At 45.5% G+C, this 19943-nt stretch overlaps 1 protein-coding gene and 1 non-coding gene across 4 annotated transcripts in view; one reads left to right on the forward strand and one right to left on the reverse strand.

The window, feature by feature from the left end:
• The first annotated feature begins 5745 nt into the window (after positions 1-5745).
• Positions 5746-19943, forward strand: part of LIMK2 (LIM domain kinase 2) — a 65568-nt gene continuing 51370 nt past the window's right edge. For 2 of the 3 annotated variants that reach the window (XM_012471340.2, XM_064367912.1), the window contains exons 1-2: positions 5746-5887; positions 19588-19687. In XM_012471340.2, the coding sequence (XP_012326763.1) occupies positions 5872-5887; positions 19588-19687 (116 nt within the window). In that variant the 5' untranslated portion in view covers positions 5746-5871. Of the gene's footprint in view, positions 5888-15907; positions 16002-19587; positions 19692-19943 lie in introns of all 3 variants that reach the window. The other variant, XM_064367911.1, reaches the window with a different exon arrangement.
• On the reverse strand, positions 16258-16360 carry LOC135271366 (U6 spliceosomal RNA). The gene has a single exon (XR_010339464.1). It is a non-coding gene; the product is annotated as a U6 spliceosomal RNA (small nuclear RNA).

A 19943-nucleotide genomic window follows, 5' to 3' on the forward strand; every position in this document is an offset into this window, starting at 1 on the left:
CACTGAACTCTAGCCTGGGTGACAGAGTGACACTGTCTCTTAAAAAAACAAAAAAGGAAAAGACTTTAAACAACTATCAATGGTTAGAGATGAGAAATGTAGGCTGGAGGCCTGGCTTCATACACAGCCTTGCCCAAGGTAAAACCTGTCTGACAGGCAGCCCCAGTCCTGACAAGTACGTGGCATTCCTAAGCTTGCAGGTGACAAGCTGCCACAATGGTGCTTAGCTTGTGTCTGACCAGAGCCTTTAGGACAATCATAGGTTACTCACTGTCAGCATCTCTCCATCTGTTTAGTAACAAGGCAGGTGGGCTCTCAGCCAAGTCCTCTCCCTGGAGCAGAAGGTGCGTCCCTCCCTAAGGTTCCTTAGTAGCAGGGTGTAGTGTGAGATGGAAGATGTTGCTGAAGTTACAAATCTGGCCCAGCCTCAGGCTTGTCAACATGCCAGAGCTACAGGTAATTCCTCTGAAAAGAGCTTTTTTTCTTCCTGATTTTGATCTAACGGTTATCAAATTGAGTAGTACCAAGATACAGTGGGGAATGCAAAGTTAAGGGAACTTCAGGAACTCATAAGCCCAATGAGAAAAGACAAGGTTTTTTTTCTTTTTTGAAAAATTTTAATTTTAGGCCAGGCATGGTAGCTCACACCTATAAACCCCAGCTCACTTCGTGAGGCTGAGGTGGGAAGATCGCTTAAGGCCACGAGTTTCAGACCAGCCTGGGCAACACAGGAAGACTCTGTCTCTACAACAATAAAAAATACTAGCCAGGCACAGTGGTGTATGCCTGTGGTCCCAGCTAGCTGGGAGGCTGAGGTGAGAGGATCACCTGAGCCTGGGAGATCAAGGCTGCAGTGAGCTATGATCATGCTAGTGCATTCATTCCAGCCAGGACAACAGACCCTTTTAGAAACAGGGTCTTAGTTGCCCTGGCTGGAGTATAGTAGTGTGAACATAGCTCACTGCAGCCTGGAACTCATAGGATCAAGAGGTCCTCCCACCTCAGCCTCCCAGTGTTGGAATTACAGATGTAAGCCACCATGCCGGCCTTAGGTTTTTGTTTTCTATGTGAAAAAAAAAACACGCAGTAGTAGAACAGGACAATAAAGCCTCCATGTATCATCACCCAACCCCAGTAACTATCAACTCAGATCCAGTCTTGTTGCATCTATACCTCCTGCACACTGTTCTCTCCCACTGTCTGAACGATTCTGAAGCAAACTCCAATCATACATCATCTATTAAGTATTTCAGTATGCATCTCAAGTATTTTTTTTTTTGAGACAGAGTTTCGCTCTTGTTACCCAGACTGGAGTGCAATAGCGCGATCTCGGCTCACCGCAACCTCCGCCTCCTGGGTTCAGGCGATTCTCCTGCCTCAGCCTCCCGAGTAGCTGGGATTACAGGCACGGGCCACCATGCCCAGCTAATTTTTTGTATTTTTAGTAGAGACAGGGTTTCACCATGTTGACCAGGATGGTCTCGATCTCTTGACCTTGTGATCCACCCGCCTCGGCCTCCCAACGTGCTGGGATTACAGACGTGAGCCACCGCGCCCAGCCACATCTCAAGTATTTTAAAAACAAGCAAAATAGGCTGGGCACGGTGGCACACACCTGTAATCCTAGCACTTTGGGAGGCCAAGGCGGGTGGATTGCCTGAGCTCAGGAGTTCGAGACCAGCCTGGGCAACATGGTGAACCCATCTCTACTAAAATAAAAAATTAGCCAGACGTGGCAGTATGTGCCTGTAGTCCCAGCTACTTGGGAAGCTGAAGCAGGAGAATTGCTTGAACCCGGGAGGCAGAGGTTGCAGTAAGCATTCCACCAGAGCACTCCAGTCTGGGAGACAGAGCAAGACTCCATCTCAAAAAAAAAGAATACGTTTAAAAAAATTTCTTAAAATCAAATATCCAATCATTGTTCAGATTTCCCTAGTTCTCATAACTTGTGTAGTTTGCATTGAGATACAAATCAGTTTCATACATTGCTATTATTTGTCTCTGAAATCTTTCTTTTTTTTTTTTGAGATGGAGTTTCACTTGCTGTCCAGGCTGGAGTGCAGTGGCGTGACCCCGGCTCACTGCAACCCCTGCCTCTCAGGTTCAAGTGATTCTCGTGCTTCAGCCTCCCAAGTAGCTGGGACTACAGGTGCCCACCACCATACTCAGCTAATTTTTTGTGTTTTTAACAGAGACAGGGTTTCACCATGTTGACCAGGCTGATCTCAAACTCCTGGCCTTAGGTGATCCACATGCCTCAGCCTCCCAAAGTGTTGGGATTACAGGCATGAGCCACCTTGCCTGGACTGCCTCTGAAATCTTTCCTACTCTGCAGTTTATCTGTTAAAGAAACCCGGTTATATGTCCTGTTGCATTTCCCACAGCCTCAGTTTTGCTATTTGCGTCATGGAAATGTTATTAAGCTCCTCTTACTCATGGTATTTCCTGATGGTTGGTTGTTAGATCTAGAAGCTTGACCAGATTCAAGCTTATTATTTTTGTTTTGTAAGACTATGTCGTAGGTGATAGTATATACTTGGTGCATCTTATCTGAAGGCACTTAATGTCTCCTAGTCCTACTTTGTGATATTATAGAAGCCATTACTAATCATTTAGAGTTGAGAAACAAGACTGCACTCTGGCAGAGTGGGGCACAAAATTACAGAGAACATAGAGAGCTGATTGTTGTAGGAATGGCAGATGGCGCAATGCAGGATTTGCTCAGGAAAAAGAGTCTTGGAGTGAAGGGAATAGGGAGACAAGGCCGCAGGGTGAGATATACTCAGCTCATGAGGGCTAGTTTGGCCTTTATTTTGTAGGCAGTGGGGTACTGTTGAAGGGTTTTGAACAGAGAGATGACAGGACCAAAAACATATTTTTGGAAGATTAACTAGTCCATTTTGGATAGGATGATTCAGGGAGGGCAGAGACTGGAGGCCAGAGACTAGCTCAGTTTGAAGCAAGTGAAAGTATACTGGGCAAGTCTGGCTGGGTACCAGTGGACCAGTACCTTCAGCAGGGCAGAACCTTGAGTTGTTTTTCAAGGTCCAGGTTTTCAGGATCCTAGGCTCCAAGAGTTGACTGTGAGGCAGCTAGCAGGATCTGGCCCTAGGGACTGACCAAGCCATGGTCAGTGAAGTAAACTATGGACAGGTAACTTGGGTGCTATTGAAACTCAGTTGGTCTACTCCCTGCCCAGGCTTTTTCTGCCCTCCAGAAGTCCCCCTTGAGTTCGCAAGTGATTTCTGGAATGTTCTTTGGGTCCATATTAAAAATATATCTCTTGGCCATAGCATTTCTACAGAAAGCTATATTCCCTTCCTTTACATTTTCAACTTGCATTTCTCAGAGTCGCCTGAACTTCCCTGGGAGGAACTTGGGGGACTTGGATATCCCCCAACTCCCTGCTGGTGAAGACCATGAGGCTGGAAGTAAGAGGAAGTGGAATGTGAGAGGGAAGGAGGAGGGAGAAGAGACAGATCTGGGTGCCTTGGTGTGGAGTGGAGGGAGAGGGAAGACACCCAGGAGGTTTTGGTTCTCAGGATGCCAGTGCTTTGTTGCCTGGGGAAATACAGTGTTATATCTTTCTGTAGGAAGGATGAGGAAAGTCCCTGTCCCCTGTTTGCTAGTCATGAGGCAGCTTGTCAGGAGCGTCCCCTGGATTCTTGTCACTTTTTTTTTTTTTTTGAGACAGAGCCTCGCTGTGTCGCCAGGCGCCAGGCTGGAGTGCAGTGGCACAAGCTCGGCTCACTGCAACCTCCGCCTCCCGAGTTCAAGCAATGCTCCTGTCTCAGCCTCCCAGGTAGCTCAGACTACAGGCACCCACCACCACGCCCAGCTAATTTTTGTATTTTTTAGTAGAGACGGGGTTTCACCATGGTTGGCTAGGATGGTCTCGATGTCTTGACCTAGTGATCCGCCCGCCTCAACCTCCCAAAGTGCTGGGATTACAGGCGTGAGCCACCGCACCCGGCCGATTCCTGTCACTTTAAATCAATACACAATCTTGTGTTTACTATAATGATTTCCTCAGAAACTATAAAACTGACTACTGAAAATAGTTCCCAGGAATTAACGGAAGTGGGACACAGTCCTCCTCCCCAGCACTTTGTGCACACTCAGGACATGGTGAGCCACCTGCCACACCCAGAGGAGAAAAATCTGACCGGCATCCGGTTTGAATTCGACGGTCAGAGCAGGAAGAAAGAGAATTGTGCTTGCCTTTGCCTTTGCTTGCCCAGCTGCTGAGACCAGAAACAGCTGGGCTGAACTTTGTCCTTGGTCAGGGGTGGGGCTGGGGGACAGAATCCATTTCCCTGGGCCCTATCCTCTTGTTGGTCATTTGGACACTTTTCCCACAATCTAAATCTGATCTAAGGAAATGACAATTGTGAAAGAATCAGATGGGAAGGTGGGTCATCAGGGACCAGCTGACCTGGCTGATAGTGTATTAATACCTTCATCACACAGAGGACCCCAAACCTAATGAGGGGAAGTAGGGGAAGTGGTTCTGAAAACTACTCAGCCACCTAGCAGCTGCCCTAACCCAGTCAGCAGTCTTAATTATTAGTCCTGTGATCTCTCCTCCTCATAGGAGATTCTAAACTGGAAGCCCACAGGGCAAATCTAGTGGGCAGGTGTGTTGTTTCATTTGGCCTACATGGCATTTTAAAAACTTTTTGATGCTATCAACATTTTTTTTTTTTGAGATGATGTCTCACTCTGTTGCCTGGCTGGAATTCAGTGGCATGATCTTGACTCACTGCAACCTCCACCTCCTGGGTTCAAGTGATTCTCCTGTCTCAGCCTCCTGAGTAGCTGGAACTACAGGTGCGTGCCACCACGCCCACCTAATTTTTGTTTTTGGTAGAGACAGGGTTTCACCATGTTGGCCAGGATGGTCCCGATCTTTTAACTTCATGATCCACCCGCCTCAACCTCCCAAAGAACTGGGATTACAGGCATGAGCCACCGCGCCTGGCCAGCTATCAACATTCTTTAAAGTGGCAAATTACACCTAAACATCTGGATTTTTGGCATGTTTTGAAAGGTTGGAAGACCTGGGACTGGTAGGCCCATGTCCTGCTGGACTGCTCATTTTTCCAGTGGGGCGCACAAGCTCCAGCATCCTGTGCTTATTTCTATACCTAATTGGCCTGGTTGAGGATCTGCTCCTGGGATGCTGGTTGGCCTTCTCCAACCATCTTTGATCTAGAGATCATTTACTGTCAGCTTACTTATAGTGGCGCAGAGACGTGGTTTCTCTGAGCTAGAAGCTTCTAAGAAAAGTCCATCCTCAAAGCTGCTTCTGGGATAGACCTGGCTCCTCCATAGTAATATTCCTGATTCCAAACACAATATTGGGAAGAGCTCTGGACTGGCAGTCAATAGGCCTATCCAAGCTTTCCTCCTAATGAGCGGAGCTATTTCGAGGTAGTCAAATTCGGCCTCTGATCCGTAACTTTCCCTATCTGTAAAATGAGGGCGACTAGATGGGTGCGGACGGTCATCCGTGTGGTGACTTCTGGCCCACGCAGACTCACCCTTACTAGCAGGAGCACCTCGTGGGGATGCCGCTCGCACTAGGGGGCGCCAGGGCCCCTGCAGAGCCAGAGCCAGGGGGCGGGGCCGCGTCTCGGGGGCGGGGCCTGGCCGCGGCGGGGCGGGCCGTCGGCGGGCAGGCCGCAGTGCCAGGTGTGGTTTGGTCCTCCCGGGGCGCCGTAGGCAGTGCATCCCGTTCGCGCCTGGGGCTGCTGTCCTTCCTCGCCTGAGGCGGCGGCGGCGAGAGCTGAAGGGAGCTGAAGGGGGCTGAGGGGAGCTGCTGCAGCCCCCCCACCGCCTCTTTCTCCCCATTTCCGCGCTCCCGGGACCATGTCCGCGCTGGCGGGTAAGGAAGGACTGCGCCCTGTCCTGCCGTTATCTCCGAAGCCCGGTTCCATGGCGCCTGAGGGAAACCGGCAGTCTCTCGGGGGTTTCGGGCTGTTTAAATCCTCGTGGGTCCGGGCTCCTCAGAAGAGCTGGAAGGCGGGGTGGGCACAGCGCTCCCCAGGCACTCGGAGGGTGGGACTCCGTGAATGGGGAGGCAGGGCATCCGGGAGACAGAGGGCTCCGAGAGGCAGGCGGGTTGGGCGGCTTCCTGCGAGTCGAAGTCCCCGGGAGGAAGAGATTCTGGCTTTGCCAGGAGTCCAGGTTTTTGTAGGGAACTGGTGGCCGCAGACCCCCAAATTAAAACGGTTTTTAAGGAAGTTGAGAAGCATAGGGTCCTCTTAGAGTTGAAACTCTGTGGAATTCTAGTAGTACAAGATCCTCTAGGGTTCAAGACAGTTAAGAGAGTTACTCCGGTTCTGGGTTTTCTGTGGGAAATGAAGGAGGATGTGACTTCCCCGCCAGGACCCAAGGCTTCTCGCGGGCATCTTGATGCCTGGGATTCCCCCGGGGCTGGGAGCTCTTTGCAGGGATTAAGGGAGTATGGAGCTCCTTGAGGCTTAGGACAGGACTAAGGGTAGGGAGAGATCGGACCATTCTTTTTGGAGCTCAAAGGTCTCTGCTGCAGGTGACAAAAGTAAGTCACCTGGGGTTCTGAGTCCTCCCGTGGAAGCTCCCCTTGGCCTCTCTAAAGACTAGAGGGATGTGGCCAAACACCTCCTGGAAGGAAGAGTTGCTAGGGTGAGGGGTGGCTTCAGAGTTGGGTTAGCTGCGCCTGCAGTCTCCTCCCCGTCACCTCACACACCACCGTGCAGCTTCCTGCCTTCCCCATCTGTTCCTCCAGCAGCAGGAACCTTCTGTCTCCTACGTTTCCCAGCCACCTGTGTGGATGGCCCAGCCTCTGGGTCCACCAGGGTCAGCGTCCAGAAGCTTTGGAGAGGCGACAAGAGGGTATTGAGGTGGAGGGGGGCTGGCTGGCTGCCCCCTGCTTCCTGGCTTTCCGTCTGTGGACAGTCACTTCCTTCATCCTGAATACAAGGGCCGGGCTACCAGTGGGTCATTTCCTCACCATGGAAGCATGGGATTTTCTCATTGGTGATAATAGGCCTCTGGAGAAAGAGAGCTAGAGGTGGAAATGCCTAAAAAAAATTTTTTTTTAGACTGGACGTGGTGGCTCATGCCTATATTCCCAGCACTTTGGGAGGCCAAGGCAGGAGGATTGCTTGAGGCCAGGAGTTCGAGACCAGCTTGGACAATATAGCAAGACCTCATCTCTTAAAAACAAAACCTTGTCTCTTAAAAAAGGATTTTTTTTTTAGCTTCCGGAGTTCTTCAAATGATTTCCAGTAATTTTTTCTAACAGCTATGTAATACAGGCTGCCTGTCCTGAACCCTGTTTCTTAGAAACTTGTGAAAGGTTTCACAGTGCAATAGTCTAGAGGCATAAAGCCTCTAGATGCATTCGTTTATACATTCTTTCTTTCATTCGTAGAATGTTTGTTGGATTCTTCTGTGTCATATACTTAGCCAAATGCTGAGGAGTACAGTGGTGAACAAAACAGACATAGTTCTTGCCTTTGTGGTCCTTGTAATCCTAGAGATGGACAATAAATAATTGTAACAATTGCAATAAATACTATAGTAGTTGAGATAAACAATTGAGATAAGTGCTGTGAGAGTGCACCGGGGAGAGGGGTATTCTCTTTCTTTCTTTTTTTTTTTTTCCGGTAGAGACAGGGTCTCACTATGTTGCTCCCACAGTGGTCTTGAACTCCTAGTTTAAAGCCATCCTCCTGTCTCAGCCTCCCAAAGTGCTGGGATTACAGGCATGAACCACTATGTCCATTCTCTACTTTTTTGTTTTTGAAGGGAATGCTTTTCTTAAAAATGCAAGTTTTTGCTGACCCCTGGAGATAAGTAAAAGTTAATCTGGCAAAAAAAAAACCTCAAGGAACATTCCAGACAGAGGAAACAGCTTAAAAAGGCCCTAAGGTAGAAAGGCATGTGATGCCTTTGAGCTCAAAGGTCAATATGGTTTTTTGTTTCTTTTGGTGGGGGCGAGGGTGGGAAGGCAGAGTCTCACTCTGTTGCCCAGCCTGGAGTACATGGGCACGATCCCAGCTCACTGCATCCTCTGCCTCCTGGGTTCAAGTGATTCTCCTGCCTCAGCCTCCTGAGTAGCTGGGACTATGAGCAAGTGGTACCACGCCTGGCTAATTTTTTGTATTTTTAGCAGAGATGGGGTCTCACCATGTTGCCCAGGTTGGTCTCAAACTCCTGAGCTCAGGCAGTCCCCCACCTTGGCCTCCCAAAGTGCTAGGATTACAGCCATGAGCCACCATGTCCAGCCAGGTAGGGCTTTTATACACATGAGGAGACTAAGGCCCAGAAATGACAAGGTTCCGTAGCTAAATAAGTGGTGGTGGTCAGAGTTCATATTTTCTGACTTCAAGTTTAGTGCTTCCTCTGTGTAACACAAGCAGCAGAATGAAGTTGACCATGGAGTCTAAGGAAGTAGGACTTAAACTTTTACTGTTATTCCATCCAAACTGTGTTCTGAGGCACCTCAGATTCCTCTTGTGTAACCAGAGAATCAACAACAAAGAAATCAAATATTTACTGAGTGCCTGTGATGTCTGTGGCACTGGGTAGAACCAAGTTTTACCTCTTATAAATTTTAACATGTTTTAGAGCCAGGAGAGACTTTTGAGATAATGTATAGTCTCCTTGTTTTACTTATGAAGAAACTGAGGCTCAGGGAAGAAAATGGAGTTGTCCAGGGTCACTCAGCTAGTGGTAGAGCCAGCAGCAAGGTAGGACTTCTCCAGTATTCTTTCCAGTATTTCAGGCTGCTTAAGACATACGGGGTCTGGCACATGGGTAAGCCCTTAATAAGTATTTGTGGAAATGAGTAATATATAGTTTGTGCCTTTGAGAAACTTACTGTCTAATTAAGGTAATTAAGGAAAAAAACGAAACTCCCATGGTGATCAGTAGTGGGATTGCACCTGTGAAAAGCCACCGCACTCCAGCCTGGGCTACATAGCAAAATCCCCATCTCTTAAAAAAAAAAAAAAAGAAAAAAATTGATGAGACAAGCTATTATAAGGCCTGAATATGATAACATTATAGAATTTCAAAGATGAGGGAGAATTCTCCTCATAGATATATTCCACAAATATATATTGAGTTCCCACTATGTGCCAAACACCTTTGACCTCTGGAGATACAGCAAGGAAAAAGAATGACCAAATCCCTTCCCTTATGGAGTGTGTGTTCTGGTGGGAAGAGATAGACAGTAAGTAAATATATGAATATCATACTCAGGGATAAATGCATTGAACTGAAGTAGGATAGGGGATAGGAGAAGTGAATTGTCAGGGAATGTGTTTGGCAAGTTTAAAGAATAGTAGGATAGGCCGGGCGCGGTGGCTCATGGCTGTAATCCCTGCACATTGGGAAGCCGAAGCAAGTGGATCACCTGAGGTTGAGTTTGAGACCAACCTAGCCAACATGCTGAAACCCAGTATCTACTACAAATACAAAAAATTAGCCGGGGGACATGGTGGGGAGCGCCTGTAATCACTGCTACTCAGGAGGCCTGAGGCAGGAGACTCACTTGAACCTGGGAGGCGGGGTTGCAGTGACCTGAGATTGCTCCACTGCACTCCAGTCTGGGAAACAAGAGTGAAACTCCATCTCAAAAAAAAAAAAAGAATAATAGAGTAAAAGCTGAAAAAAAAAAAAAAGGAGAAAAAAAGAAAAAAAATTTTTTAATAAGAATAGTAGGGTATCCAGGATGGCCATCAGTTTTGGTTAGGGAATAAATACTTCTTGAAGTGGGTAAGATTTGAGAAATCTTCAGTAGGTTTAAAGAAGGTGGGGGAGATGATATCTTAATAGGGAGAAAAACTTTGGGAGTAAGAGACAAATGTAGGCAAGTTTTGCGTCTTCATAAAAGGTGGCAAATAGATGTGGTAGAGGCAAGGATTGGGAGATAGAAGATTCATAGGAAGTAGAAGTTACAGCTGAGAAGGTGGGTGAAGCCAGACTAGAGGGTTTAATGCCAGACTGAGGATTCTGGAAGTTTCTAGTCTGCAGTAGACACCATAGGTTTAGAGGCAGGAAAAGTCATGATGTGGGCACAGGGCCACCAATCTGGGTGTGGGTACAGCAGGCCCTGAGATGAGGTGTTAGTGGTAGGAATGAAGGCACCAACCAATAAAAGATGCCTCTGACATGGACAAGCCAGGGTGACTTGGATAGCCCTGGATATGTGATGGAGCAGGGTAGGGTCCAAAATGACAACAAGATTTCTTTTTTTTTTTCCTTTTTTTTTTTTGAGACGGAGCTTTGCTCTTGTTACCCAGGCTGGAGTGCAATGGCATGATCTTGGCTCACCGCAACCTCCGCCTCCTGGGTTCAGGCAATTCTCCTGCCTCAGCCTCCTGAGTAGCTGGGATTACAGGCACACGCCACCATGCCCAGCTAATTTTTTGTATTAGTAGAGACGGGGTTTCACCATGTTGACCAGGATGGTCTCGATCTCTTGACCTCGTGATCCACCTGCCTCGGCCTCCCAAAGTGCTGGGATTACAGGCTTGAGCCACTGCGCCCGGCCCTTTTTTTTCTTTTTGTGATAGTGTCTTGCTCTTTGGCCAGGCTGGAGTGCAGTGGCACGATCTCAGCTCACTGCAACCTCCATCTCCCGGATTCAAGCGATTCCCCTGCCTCAGCCTCCTGAGTAGCTAGGACTACAGGTGTGCGCCACCACGCTTGGCTAATTTTTTGTATTTTAGTAGAGATGGGGTTTCACCATGGCCAGGATGGTCTTGATCTCCTGACCTCATGATCCACCCACCTCAGCCTCCCAAAGTGCTGGGATTACAGGCATGAGCCACCACGCCCAACCAAGATTTCAAAACTAAATAAAAATCTACCATGTTCAAGGGGCTCTATTAGACTTTCCACAATCATGGTGGATTTTCTGCATCTTCTGGAGGCAAATTCCCAGCACGGGGCTGGCTTCTTGTCAGTATAACGTTGAGGGGGGCTAGTAGGGCCCACCCTCACATATCTTATTTCAATGAGAGGACATAAAACTGTAGCAGTCTCTTACAAGTCTACCTTCTTTCTCATTCTTGATCTATCTTTATATAGTAGAAAGGATAAGGCTATTTTACTTATTAATTTACATTGAGTAGTAACTAGAACGTGAAACCAATGCCTGGTTTCATTAAAGTATTCCTTGAGCATTCACCCTGGGATTCTTTTTTATTATGTCTTTCTGCCTGTAATTTGTTTTGTCCAGGAAAGAATGTCTACAATGTAGTTAAAGACAGACTTTGGAGACTAGACCTGTGGTCTAATCCCAACTTAAACACTTATTAGCTGACTATTTCAGTTTCCTCTTCTGTAAAATAAGAACAATAATAGTTCTTCAAGACTAGTCCTTGTCTCATGGGATCTTTGTATTCAGTTCATACTTGCATAGTGCTTAGGACACTGCCTGGCATAAAGTAGTTTTTTCCCCTATCATTGACAACTGGCAGAGGACTGCTGTATGAGAATATATCAATTGGTTAACCAGTTCTCTGATAAAGATATTTTTTATAGGCCCTCCATAGATAAGAAAACGCCTATTCATTTGCAGTTAAGTGAACTTCTGGTTGGAAGTTCACTTACAGCCTGGGTGGCCTGAAAGCCATAAGAACCGTTTGTCTCATTTGTCACTCTACACTGTATTCTGTTACTGTACTGAGCTTGCTTTGCTTCTAGCACCTGGTTTGTCCCTCTTTGACATGTTATTTCTGTATATATCCATGTCCTTCACACCCTGGAGTACTCACCACAGGCCCCCATAATTCCTGGCCTAGTCTGTACCTTACACATGGGCACATAAAAAAAAGTTTGCTGAGTTTGTTTTGAAAACCTTCCCTTTAGACTTTAAGTTTCTATATTCAGCTTAACCTTTTCCCCAACCAACTTCCTAGATACACACACGGGAAGGAAGAGAAGTTACTCACAAATCAGTCCAACTAAGTGCCTGGCACCATGGGAGATATTTCACATCTAGTACATAATTTATATTAATCCACTTGGTAATCCTGTAGAGTAGGTGGTATTATCCTCTTTTTAATGATTAGGAGACAAGCTCAGAGAGGTCAAATAATTTGCCCAAGGACACAGAGGCACACAGTGGCAGATCCAGGTTTCAAACATATACACATTTATGCCTCACAATTTTTTCCTAATAAACTAAAGAAGGGAAGAAGAGAACAACAGTAAGAATGAAACTTTCTGAGATGCCTGTGTCTGTACCTTAACCTGAAAAAGGAGAGGTCATTGGTTTGGTGTCAGTCTCTCAGAGCTGGAAAAAAATCACTTGATCCCTCCTTTTACAAAAGAACCATCTAAGGTTTAGAGAAGCTTACACGCTCTTTTAAAAATCATCTAATCTTTTTTTTTTTCTCCTGAAACACTCCTTTTTGGTAAAATTTGGTAAGTTAGTGAGGAAGAAAATCCCTTGTGTTAAGGATTATAAATCGTTCTGTCATAAAGACACATGCACATGTATGTTCATTGCAGTGCTGTTTACGATATCAAAGACCTGGAACCAACCCAAATGCCCTTTGATGATAGACTAGACAAAAAAAATGTGGCACATATACACCATGGAATACTATGCAGCCATAAAAAACAATGAGTTCGTGTCCTTTGTAGAGTCATGGATGAACCTAGAAACCATCATTCTCAGAAAACTGACACAAGAACAGAAAACCAAACACCGCATGTTTTCACTCATAGGCGGGTGATGAACAATGAGAACACTTGGGCACAGGGAAGGGAACAACACTCACAGGGCTAGGTTGTGGGGAGAAGAGGAGGGAGGGGAGTGGGGACAGCAGAGGGGCAGGGAGGATGGGGAGGGATAACACCGGGAGAAATGCCTGATGTAGGCGACGGTGGGTGGGGGGGATGAAGACAGCAAACCACCATGGCATGTAAGTACCTATGCAACAATCCTGCAGGATGCAGGACGTGCACGTGTACCCCAGAGCCCAAATACAGTAAAAAGAAAAAAGAAAATTCCTTGGGTTACAGGGAGAGTATCTAGAGGAATGTTAATCATTACTGTTAAGTCTTTTTGATAGTCATTTCATTAAAATGTGATCTTTTTCTCTTGGCTCTTCCCCAGCAGCTGCTGCCCTGCCCTTCTGCTTTCTGCTTTGTCCCAGAACAAGTGGGATTTATACACCTGACCCACCAGTTCCCAAGGGGCCCAGTGGTTACCATACTTGTTTTATGCTGCACTGAATTGGCTGAGTTTTGTTCCTGGTTCTCATTGTCTGGTGGAACATGAGAAGCTTCAAAGATTTTTCAAATGAAAGCATAGGATGTTGATTTAAGCTAGGCATTAGAGTCTCATGAGCTCTCAGTGCTTGAGGATTTCTCACCATTTTGAAGCCTAAAAAGGACTCATTTCAGAAACCAAGCTCTTAGACCAGGTTTAAGGTGAGCATTTTGGAGAATGCATTAGCACTGAGCTGGGATACCAGGCCAAGCCCTTCCACTGAATAGCTGTGTTCTTGAGCAAGTCTCAACTTGTCTGAGGCTGTGTAGGGTATTAAAATATGACTGGCTTCAGATATAACCTTAAGACAAAGAAAAAAATAAAAAATAAATATGACTGGTAGGGGTTTGAGTCCCTGCTGGACCATCTTTCAATAACTTTGTGATGGTTAGGCAACTCAATTTTCTTCCTTTTTTTTTTTTTTTCCAGAAAAGGCCCTTTAAGCATTACCATCCTGTCATCCTAGTGCCCGCCCCAGCAGATTCACAGATTGTTTGAGGGTCACATTGCTAATTATTAAGTTGGGAGAGAGAAGCATATATAAAGCAAACATAAAGTGAATGTATTTTATACCAAGATTGAAAAGGTCCTAAAGGTGAGAACCTCTATAATGAGCCATTTGTTGCAATTCTCACCTTAGGTTCCACAGTTACATTTATCAAAAGCAACACATTCCAGTAATAACCAAAAACACAGTTTTCTGTTTATTAAACACCTAATAAGGGCCCTTTATTGTTTGAGGCTGTTGTGAACATTTGCTACCTCCTTTTCTGGACTCTTAACAATCAGTGGCCACCATTGATAAGTCTGCAAATATGAGAGGTAAACACTATAGAGGGAGAGGATGAACAGCCTGGTACAATGAGATATTTTCCTAAAGAAGAACTTCCCTGGCTGACTGGACTTTGGATTGGGCTTCACAGAAATCTCCAAGACTTTGTACTATAATATTACATTTATTTTACATTTCCTAGAATAAAGGTGGTAAGAGAATTATATCAATGAATTTTAAGACTATAAGAGAGCTAAAGAGGCCAAGAGTGTTCTCTTGAAGAGGGTCTGGGCTTAGGAGGCTGTGTGCTTTGGGTGACTATCTTTGCTCAGGTACTTTCTAACAGAAAAGCAGTGTGAATGCATAACAGGTAAAACTGAGGCCAGGTTTATACACATGAGACTACTCATAGGTAATCTGGGAACCAGAAAACTTATTCCAGTGAAATCATCTGTGCTGACCTTTGGAGCTTATCTTTGGAAATTGCCTTTAGAGCTGGCAGTTGGATCCAAATTTTCAGTTGGTTCACCACACAAAGGAATGTCTGTTTTACACCAGGCCCAGTGCTAGGCCCTGGAGATAAGAAGATAGTAAAGATACAATTATTGCAACTTAGTTTTCTGAACGTGGTGTGGGGGAGGAGAGTGGAGAGAAACTGAAGGAGACAGAAACATGTACAGTGTAATTAAATAACAAAGTAAGTAAAATATAGACAAAATGAAACAAACACTGCCTGATTTTAGGAAACTTTAAAGAAAGTATAGAAATTTGATTCAGGGGCCAGGCGCGGTGGCTCACGCCTGTTATCCCAGCACTTTGGGAGGCCGAGGCAGGCTGGATCACCTGAGGTCGGGAGTTCGAGACCAGCCTGACCAACATGGAGAAACCCCATCTCTACTAAAAATACAAAATTAGCCAGGTGTGGTGGCACATGCCTGTAATCCCAGCTACTCAGGAGGCTGAGGCGGGAGAATCACTTGAACCCGGGAGGCGGAGGTTGTGGTGAACTTAGATCACGCCATTGCACTCCAGCCTGGACAACAAGAGCGAAACTCCATCCCCAAAAAAGAAAAGAAATTTGATTAAGGAAAAAGAGAAAATAACTTGAGATGTGAGTGTCAGGATGCAAGTACATGAATATAAGTGGCAGGAATAGAAAATAGGTCAAAATGTAACTACAGCATTCTTTTGTAAGGAATGATGAGCAAGAAGGGTCCTTTGGGACCACACTGTAAGGACCATTTGCTCTTTCAATAATTGTTTATTGAAAGATTGTAGCAGACCGGGGCCAGACATGGTTTGCTAGTCCTTTGGAGGTAGCAATAGCCAACTTTAATGATGTGTGTGAGAATTTTTTGTTCCTGTCCCAGGGCTTTCACACATGTCCCTCATCTCCAATGTTATCCTTCCTTCCCCCTTTTTTGCCCAGTTAATTTGTATTCATTCTTTAGAGCTAAGCTTGAAAATTACTTCCTCAAGGAAAACTTTTCCCGCCCTTGTTTTCCTAGTTAAGAACTTGATATCTTCATACCACTTGCCCCAATTATAATTCTGTTATTGTTTAATATTTGCTTTGTGTTTAATCTCTCTTTTGTTTGCTCCTTTTTCTCCAACACAGTGTTAGGATGCATAGTTGGCATGCAATAAGTATTTGCTGAAAGAATGACTGAAGCGGGTCCATTGAATTTAGCAATAAGCTGTTACTGTTACTGTTGACCTTGGTGAGACAGTTTCAGAGAAATGGTGGGGGTGGAAGCCAGATTGCAGTACATTATGCAGAAAGTGGGAAGTGAGGAAATGAGGGCAGTGATGTGTAGACAACTTTTTCTTTCTTTCTTTTTTTTTTTTTAATTGAGATGGAGTTTTGCTGTTGTTGCCCAGGCTGAAGTCTCAGCTCACCGAAACCTCTGCCTCCCAGGTTCAAGAAATTCTCCTGCCTCAGCCTCCTGAGTAAGTGGGATTATAACCATGCACCACCATGCCTGACTAATTTTTGTATTTTTAGTAGAGGCGGGGTTTCACCATGTTGGCCAGGCTGGTCTTGAACTCCTGACCTCAAGTGATCTACCCACCTCGGCCTCCCAAGACAACTTTTTCATATGTATGGCTGTGAAAGAGAGAAACAAAGGTTTTTCCTTTGTTTCCAGCCACACATACGAAATGGGATCCAGAGGTTTTTCTCTCCTTTTTTTTTTTAAATTAAATTTAATATATGGAACACTTCCTGAATTTGCATGTCATCCTTGCACAGGGGACATGCTAATCTTCCCTGTCTCATTTCAGTTTTAATATATATGCTACTGAAGCAAGAGTACCAGAGGTTTTTTTTTAATGGCAGTGACTTGAGCTTATTTAAATGATAATGAGGAACCAATGAGGGAGAAGGGTGCCATAAACATAACTGAAAGTGCAGTTCTTCTAAGAAGTAAGATGGAATAGGATCCAGAACAAGGGTGTCATACTGAGTAACCCAGCCTTTGTTCTGTGGACACTGGGGAGTCTAACTTGGAGCTGAGATAGCTTGCAGTGTATATGAGGCAGCTAAGAATACAGTAGATGGGGAAAAGAAGCCAAAGATCTGAAATAGGGCTCAAGTGAAGGGCAAGGAAGGACTAGAGAGACATTTGGAAAGTGAAACCAGGTGGATATGAGAGGAGGGAGTAAAGGGTCTTGATTTTGGGTCTTTCATGCTTAACCCAGAGCAGGTACTAAAGTAAGTATTGATTGAATGTCTTTGAGTTTCTCAAGACTGGAGAAAGCCAGGCAAGCTCAGGAGGGTGTGGCAATAACAAGTTATCTTGAATATCCTTATAGTGGAAAGTCCTGATCTTGTTTAAATTGTGGAAATAGAAGCCATTCAGAGCCAAGACATTGAATTGTTGAGTAAGTGGGTGGTCAGGTTAGAGACTATTCATTTTGGGTTAAAAAGTAAAAATAAGAAACAAGGTGCGGCTCTAAAATAATGAGATTTGTTGGGGGTGGGGCACAGCAGCTCATAAACTGACCCGGAAAGCTCTGACATGTAAGACTTCCAAAAATATTTCTAAAACTTGGAAGATTCATTTGGATGTTTGTGTTCATTAAAATCTCTCACTAATTCATTGTCTTGCCCACTGTCCATAACCCAACCTGGGATTGGTTTGAATGAGTCTGTCAGACTTTCTACCTTGGAGTTTGTGGGAGTGATGGCATACTCTCTGACCACTGCTACCCAAAAACCAAAAAGGCCCCTCTTGACAAGAAGTCTGAGGATTTTAGACCCAGGAAGAATGATTGATGGGCACATATATGTCCTATTACTGAGGCATGAGAAGAGAGGAATAGGTGGGTTGAGGTGGTGTTTTAAAGCCTTCTGCCAGCTTGTTTAACTCTCCTCTGGGGTACGAGGAGGACAACTATGTGCATTGGCCGCTCCAGAATAGTGTTGAGCAATCTTGAAATGCCGGGAGCTTTGCTTTGTCTATTCATGGCCCCTGTGCCTGTGAAACAGGGTTCGGTGACTGTCACTGTGCCTGTGGCAGTCTGGAGTTATCCAGAGAGAACAAAGCTGCATACACAGAATGCACAAGGGAGTCTTGTAACAACTTTGTCCTGCTTTCTAGGGCTGAGTCAGGTACCACAGCTTGATCTCAGCTGCCCTCTTTATTTCAAGAAGTTGGCATCTGAGCCATACCAGTAGTATTGTATTTTGTTTGGGGCCCCTCTCTTTTGGAGGAACATGGACTGACTCTGTGCTTTTGTCTATTCTGGTCTCTCAGTTCGCACAACGCTTCACCCTCTTTTCTTAGCCACTGGTAGGTAAACCTTCCCTATCTTGCAAGGCTCAGCTCTAGTGTCAGCTTCATCTGCAAAGGCTTTCCTGGTTCCCCTCGCTGGAGTGAACAAGAGTTAACGTGGTAGAGTGAAAAGAGCAGAAGCTTTAGAATGAGCCAGACCTGAGTTTGAATGCTAGATCCATCACTTAGCCACTCAACCCAGCCCCTCACCCCAAGTTTTAATTTTCCTATCCATTAAGTGAATATAATAATACCTGTCTCACAGGATTGTTTTGAGAATTAAATGAGATTAGGTCTATGAAAGCACCTAGCAGAGTTCTTGGCATATAGGAGACATTCATTGAATGTTTGTTCTTTCCCTTTTATACCCATTACTTTTCTTTTTCTGAACTAAAATAGTACTTTGGTTCTATCTCTGAAATAACATCAAAGTGAAAAATTAACAATATAAAAGATCGGTTCTTTTACAGTGGATTTCCTTCTTAAGGAGCAGAGATTATGTAATCTGACAGCCTCCAACATACAAAGAGCTTTGTATCTAGAGCAAGGGTCCCCAGCCCCTGGACCACCCACTACTACTGGTCTGTGGCCTGTTAGGAACCAGGCTGCACAGCAGGAGGTGAGTGGCAGGCCGGTGAGCATTGCTGCCTGAGCTTTGCCTCCTGTCAGATCAGTGGTGGCATTAGATGCTCATAGGAGTGTGAACCCTATTGTGAACTGCACATGCAAGGGCTCATGGTTGCATGCTCCTTTTGAGAATCTCACTAATGCATGATGATCTGAGGTGGAACAGTTTCATACCAAAACCATCCCCCCTGCCCTCCAACCCCCGGCCTCGGGTCCATGGAAAAATTGTCTTCTACGAGAGCAGTCCCTGGTGCCAAAAAGGTTGGGGACTCTTATCTAGAGGACCAATGATGTTGGTTGAATAAATGAGATCTTGGACTAGGTGATGGAAAATCTGAAAAAACAGGGCTTTTGAGGAATAGGAAAAGGCAATAACATGTTTAACCCAGAGGGGAGAAGTTTCTGGGTGCTGGCTGGGAATAGTCATAAGAAGGGCCAACACTGAAAAGAAGGAGATTGTGTTCATTTCTTCTACTCAGAGATATAAGCAAAGGCTGAAAGTTCTAGAAAAAGGCAAGTTTTGTTTCAGTAGAAAAAAGGATAATCAGCCGGGCATGGTGGCTCATGTGTGTAATCTCAGCACTTTGGGAGGCTGAGGCGGGTGGATCACAAGGTCAGGAGTTCAAGACCAGTCTGGCCAAGATGGTGAAACCCCACCTCTACTAAAAATACAAAAAATTAGCCGGGCATGGTGGGACACACCTGTAATCCCAGCTACTTGGGAGGCCCAGGTGGAAAATTGTAATCCTAGCTACTCAGAAGGCCGAGGTGGAAAATTGCTTAAACCCAGGGGACGGAGGTTGTAGTGAGCCAAGATCGTGTCACTGCACTCCAGCCTGGGCCACAGAGTAAGACTCTGTCTAAAAAGAAAAAAGGATAATCAGAACCATTTTTAGAAAATGGAATGAGACTACTTTTGAGGCCATGAGTTCTTTGTTGCTGGAGAGATGAGCAGAGGTTAAGCAAATGCTTACCAGAGATCTTGTGGAGGAGGAAACTGTGCATCTAGCAGACCATTGGCCTACCCCTTTCAAATGAGATGCTATTAATTCAGTCTTATTCTACATGGTAGGAACTTTGTCCCTTTGCCTCCTGCTACTTTAGGCCTCTCAACCTCTCGGTTTTGTGTGCAGGTGAAGATGTCTGGAGGTGTCCAGGCTGTGGGGACCGCATTGCTCCAAGCCAGATATGGTACAGGACTGTCAACGAAACCTGGCATGGCTCTTGTTTCCGGTAGGTGAGCCTATCCTCCTATCTTTACCAGTGTACTGTGGGCCAAACACTATTTCACGTTCTGGTGGAAAACACAGAAACAAGCTTCTGAGTTGAGAATATCAGTCTTAGGGTGGGGAAAGGAATGTATCAAGGAAGAGCTCATGACCAAACCTCAAGTGTGGCCTCCCTGAACCCAGGTTAAATTGGAAGAGCCACAGATGGCCAAGTGCAGCTAGAGGCAGGGTGGGAGGATGAGAGGAGCCCTTTCCAGGGT

Source organism: Aotus nancymaae, unplaced genomic scaffold (genome assembly GCF_030222135.1).
Source record: "Aotus nancymaae isolate 86718 unplaced genomic scaffold, 86718_ANA_hifiasm-v0.15.2.pri h1tg000076l, whole genome shotgun sequence".
NCBI lineage: Eukaryota > Metazoa > Chordata > Mammalia > Primates > Aotidae > Aotus > Aotus nancymaae.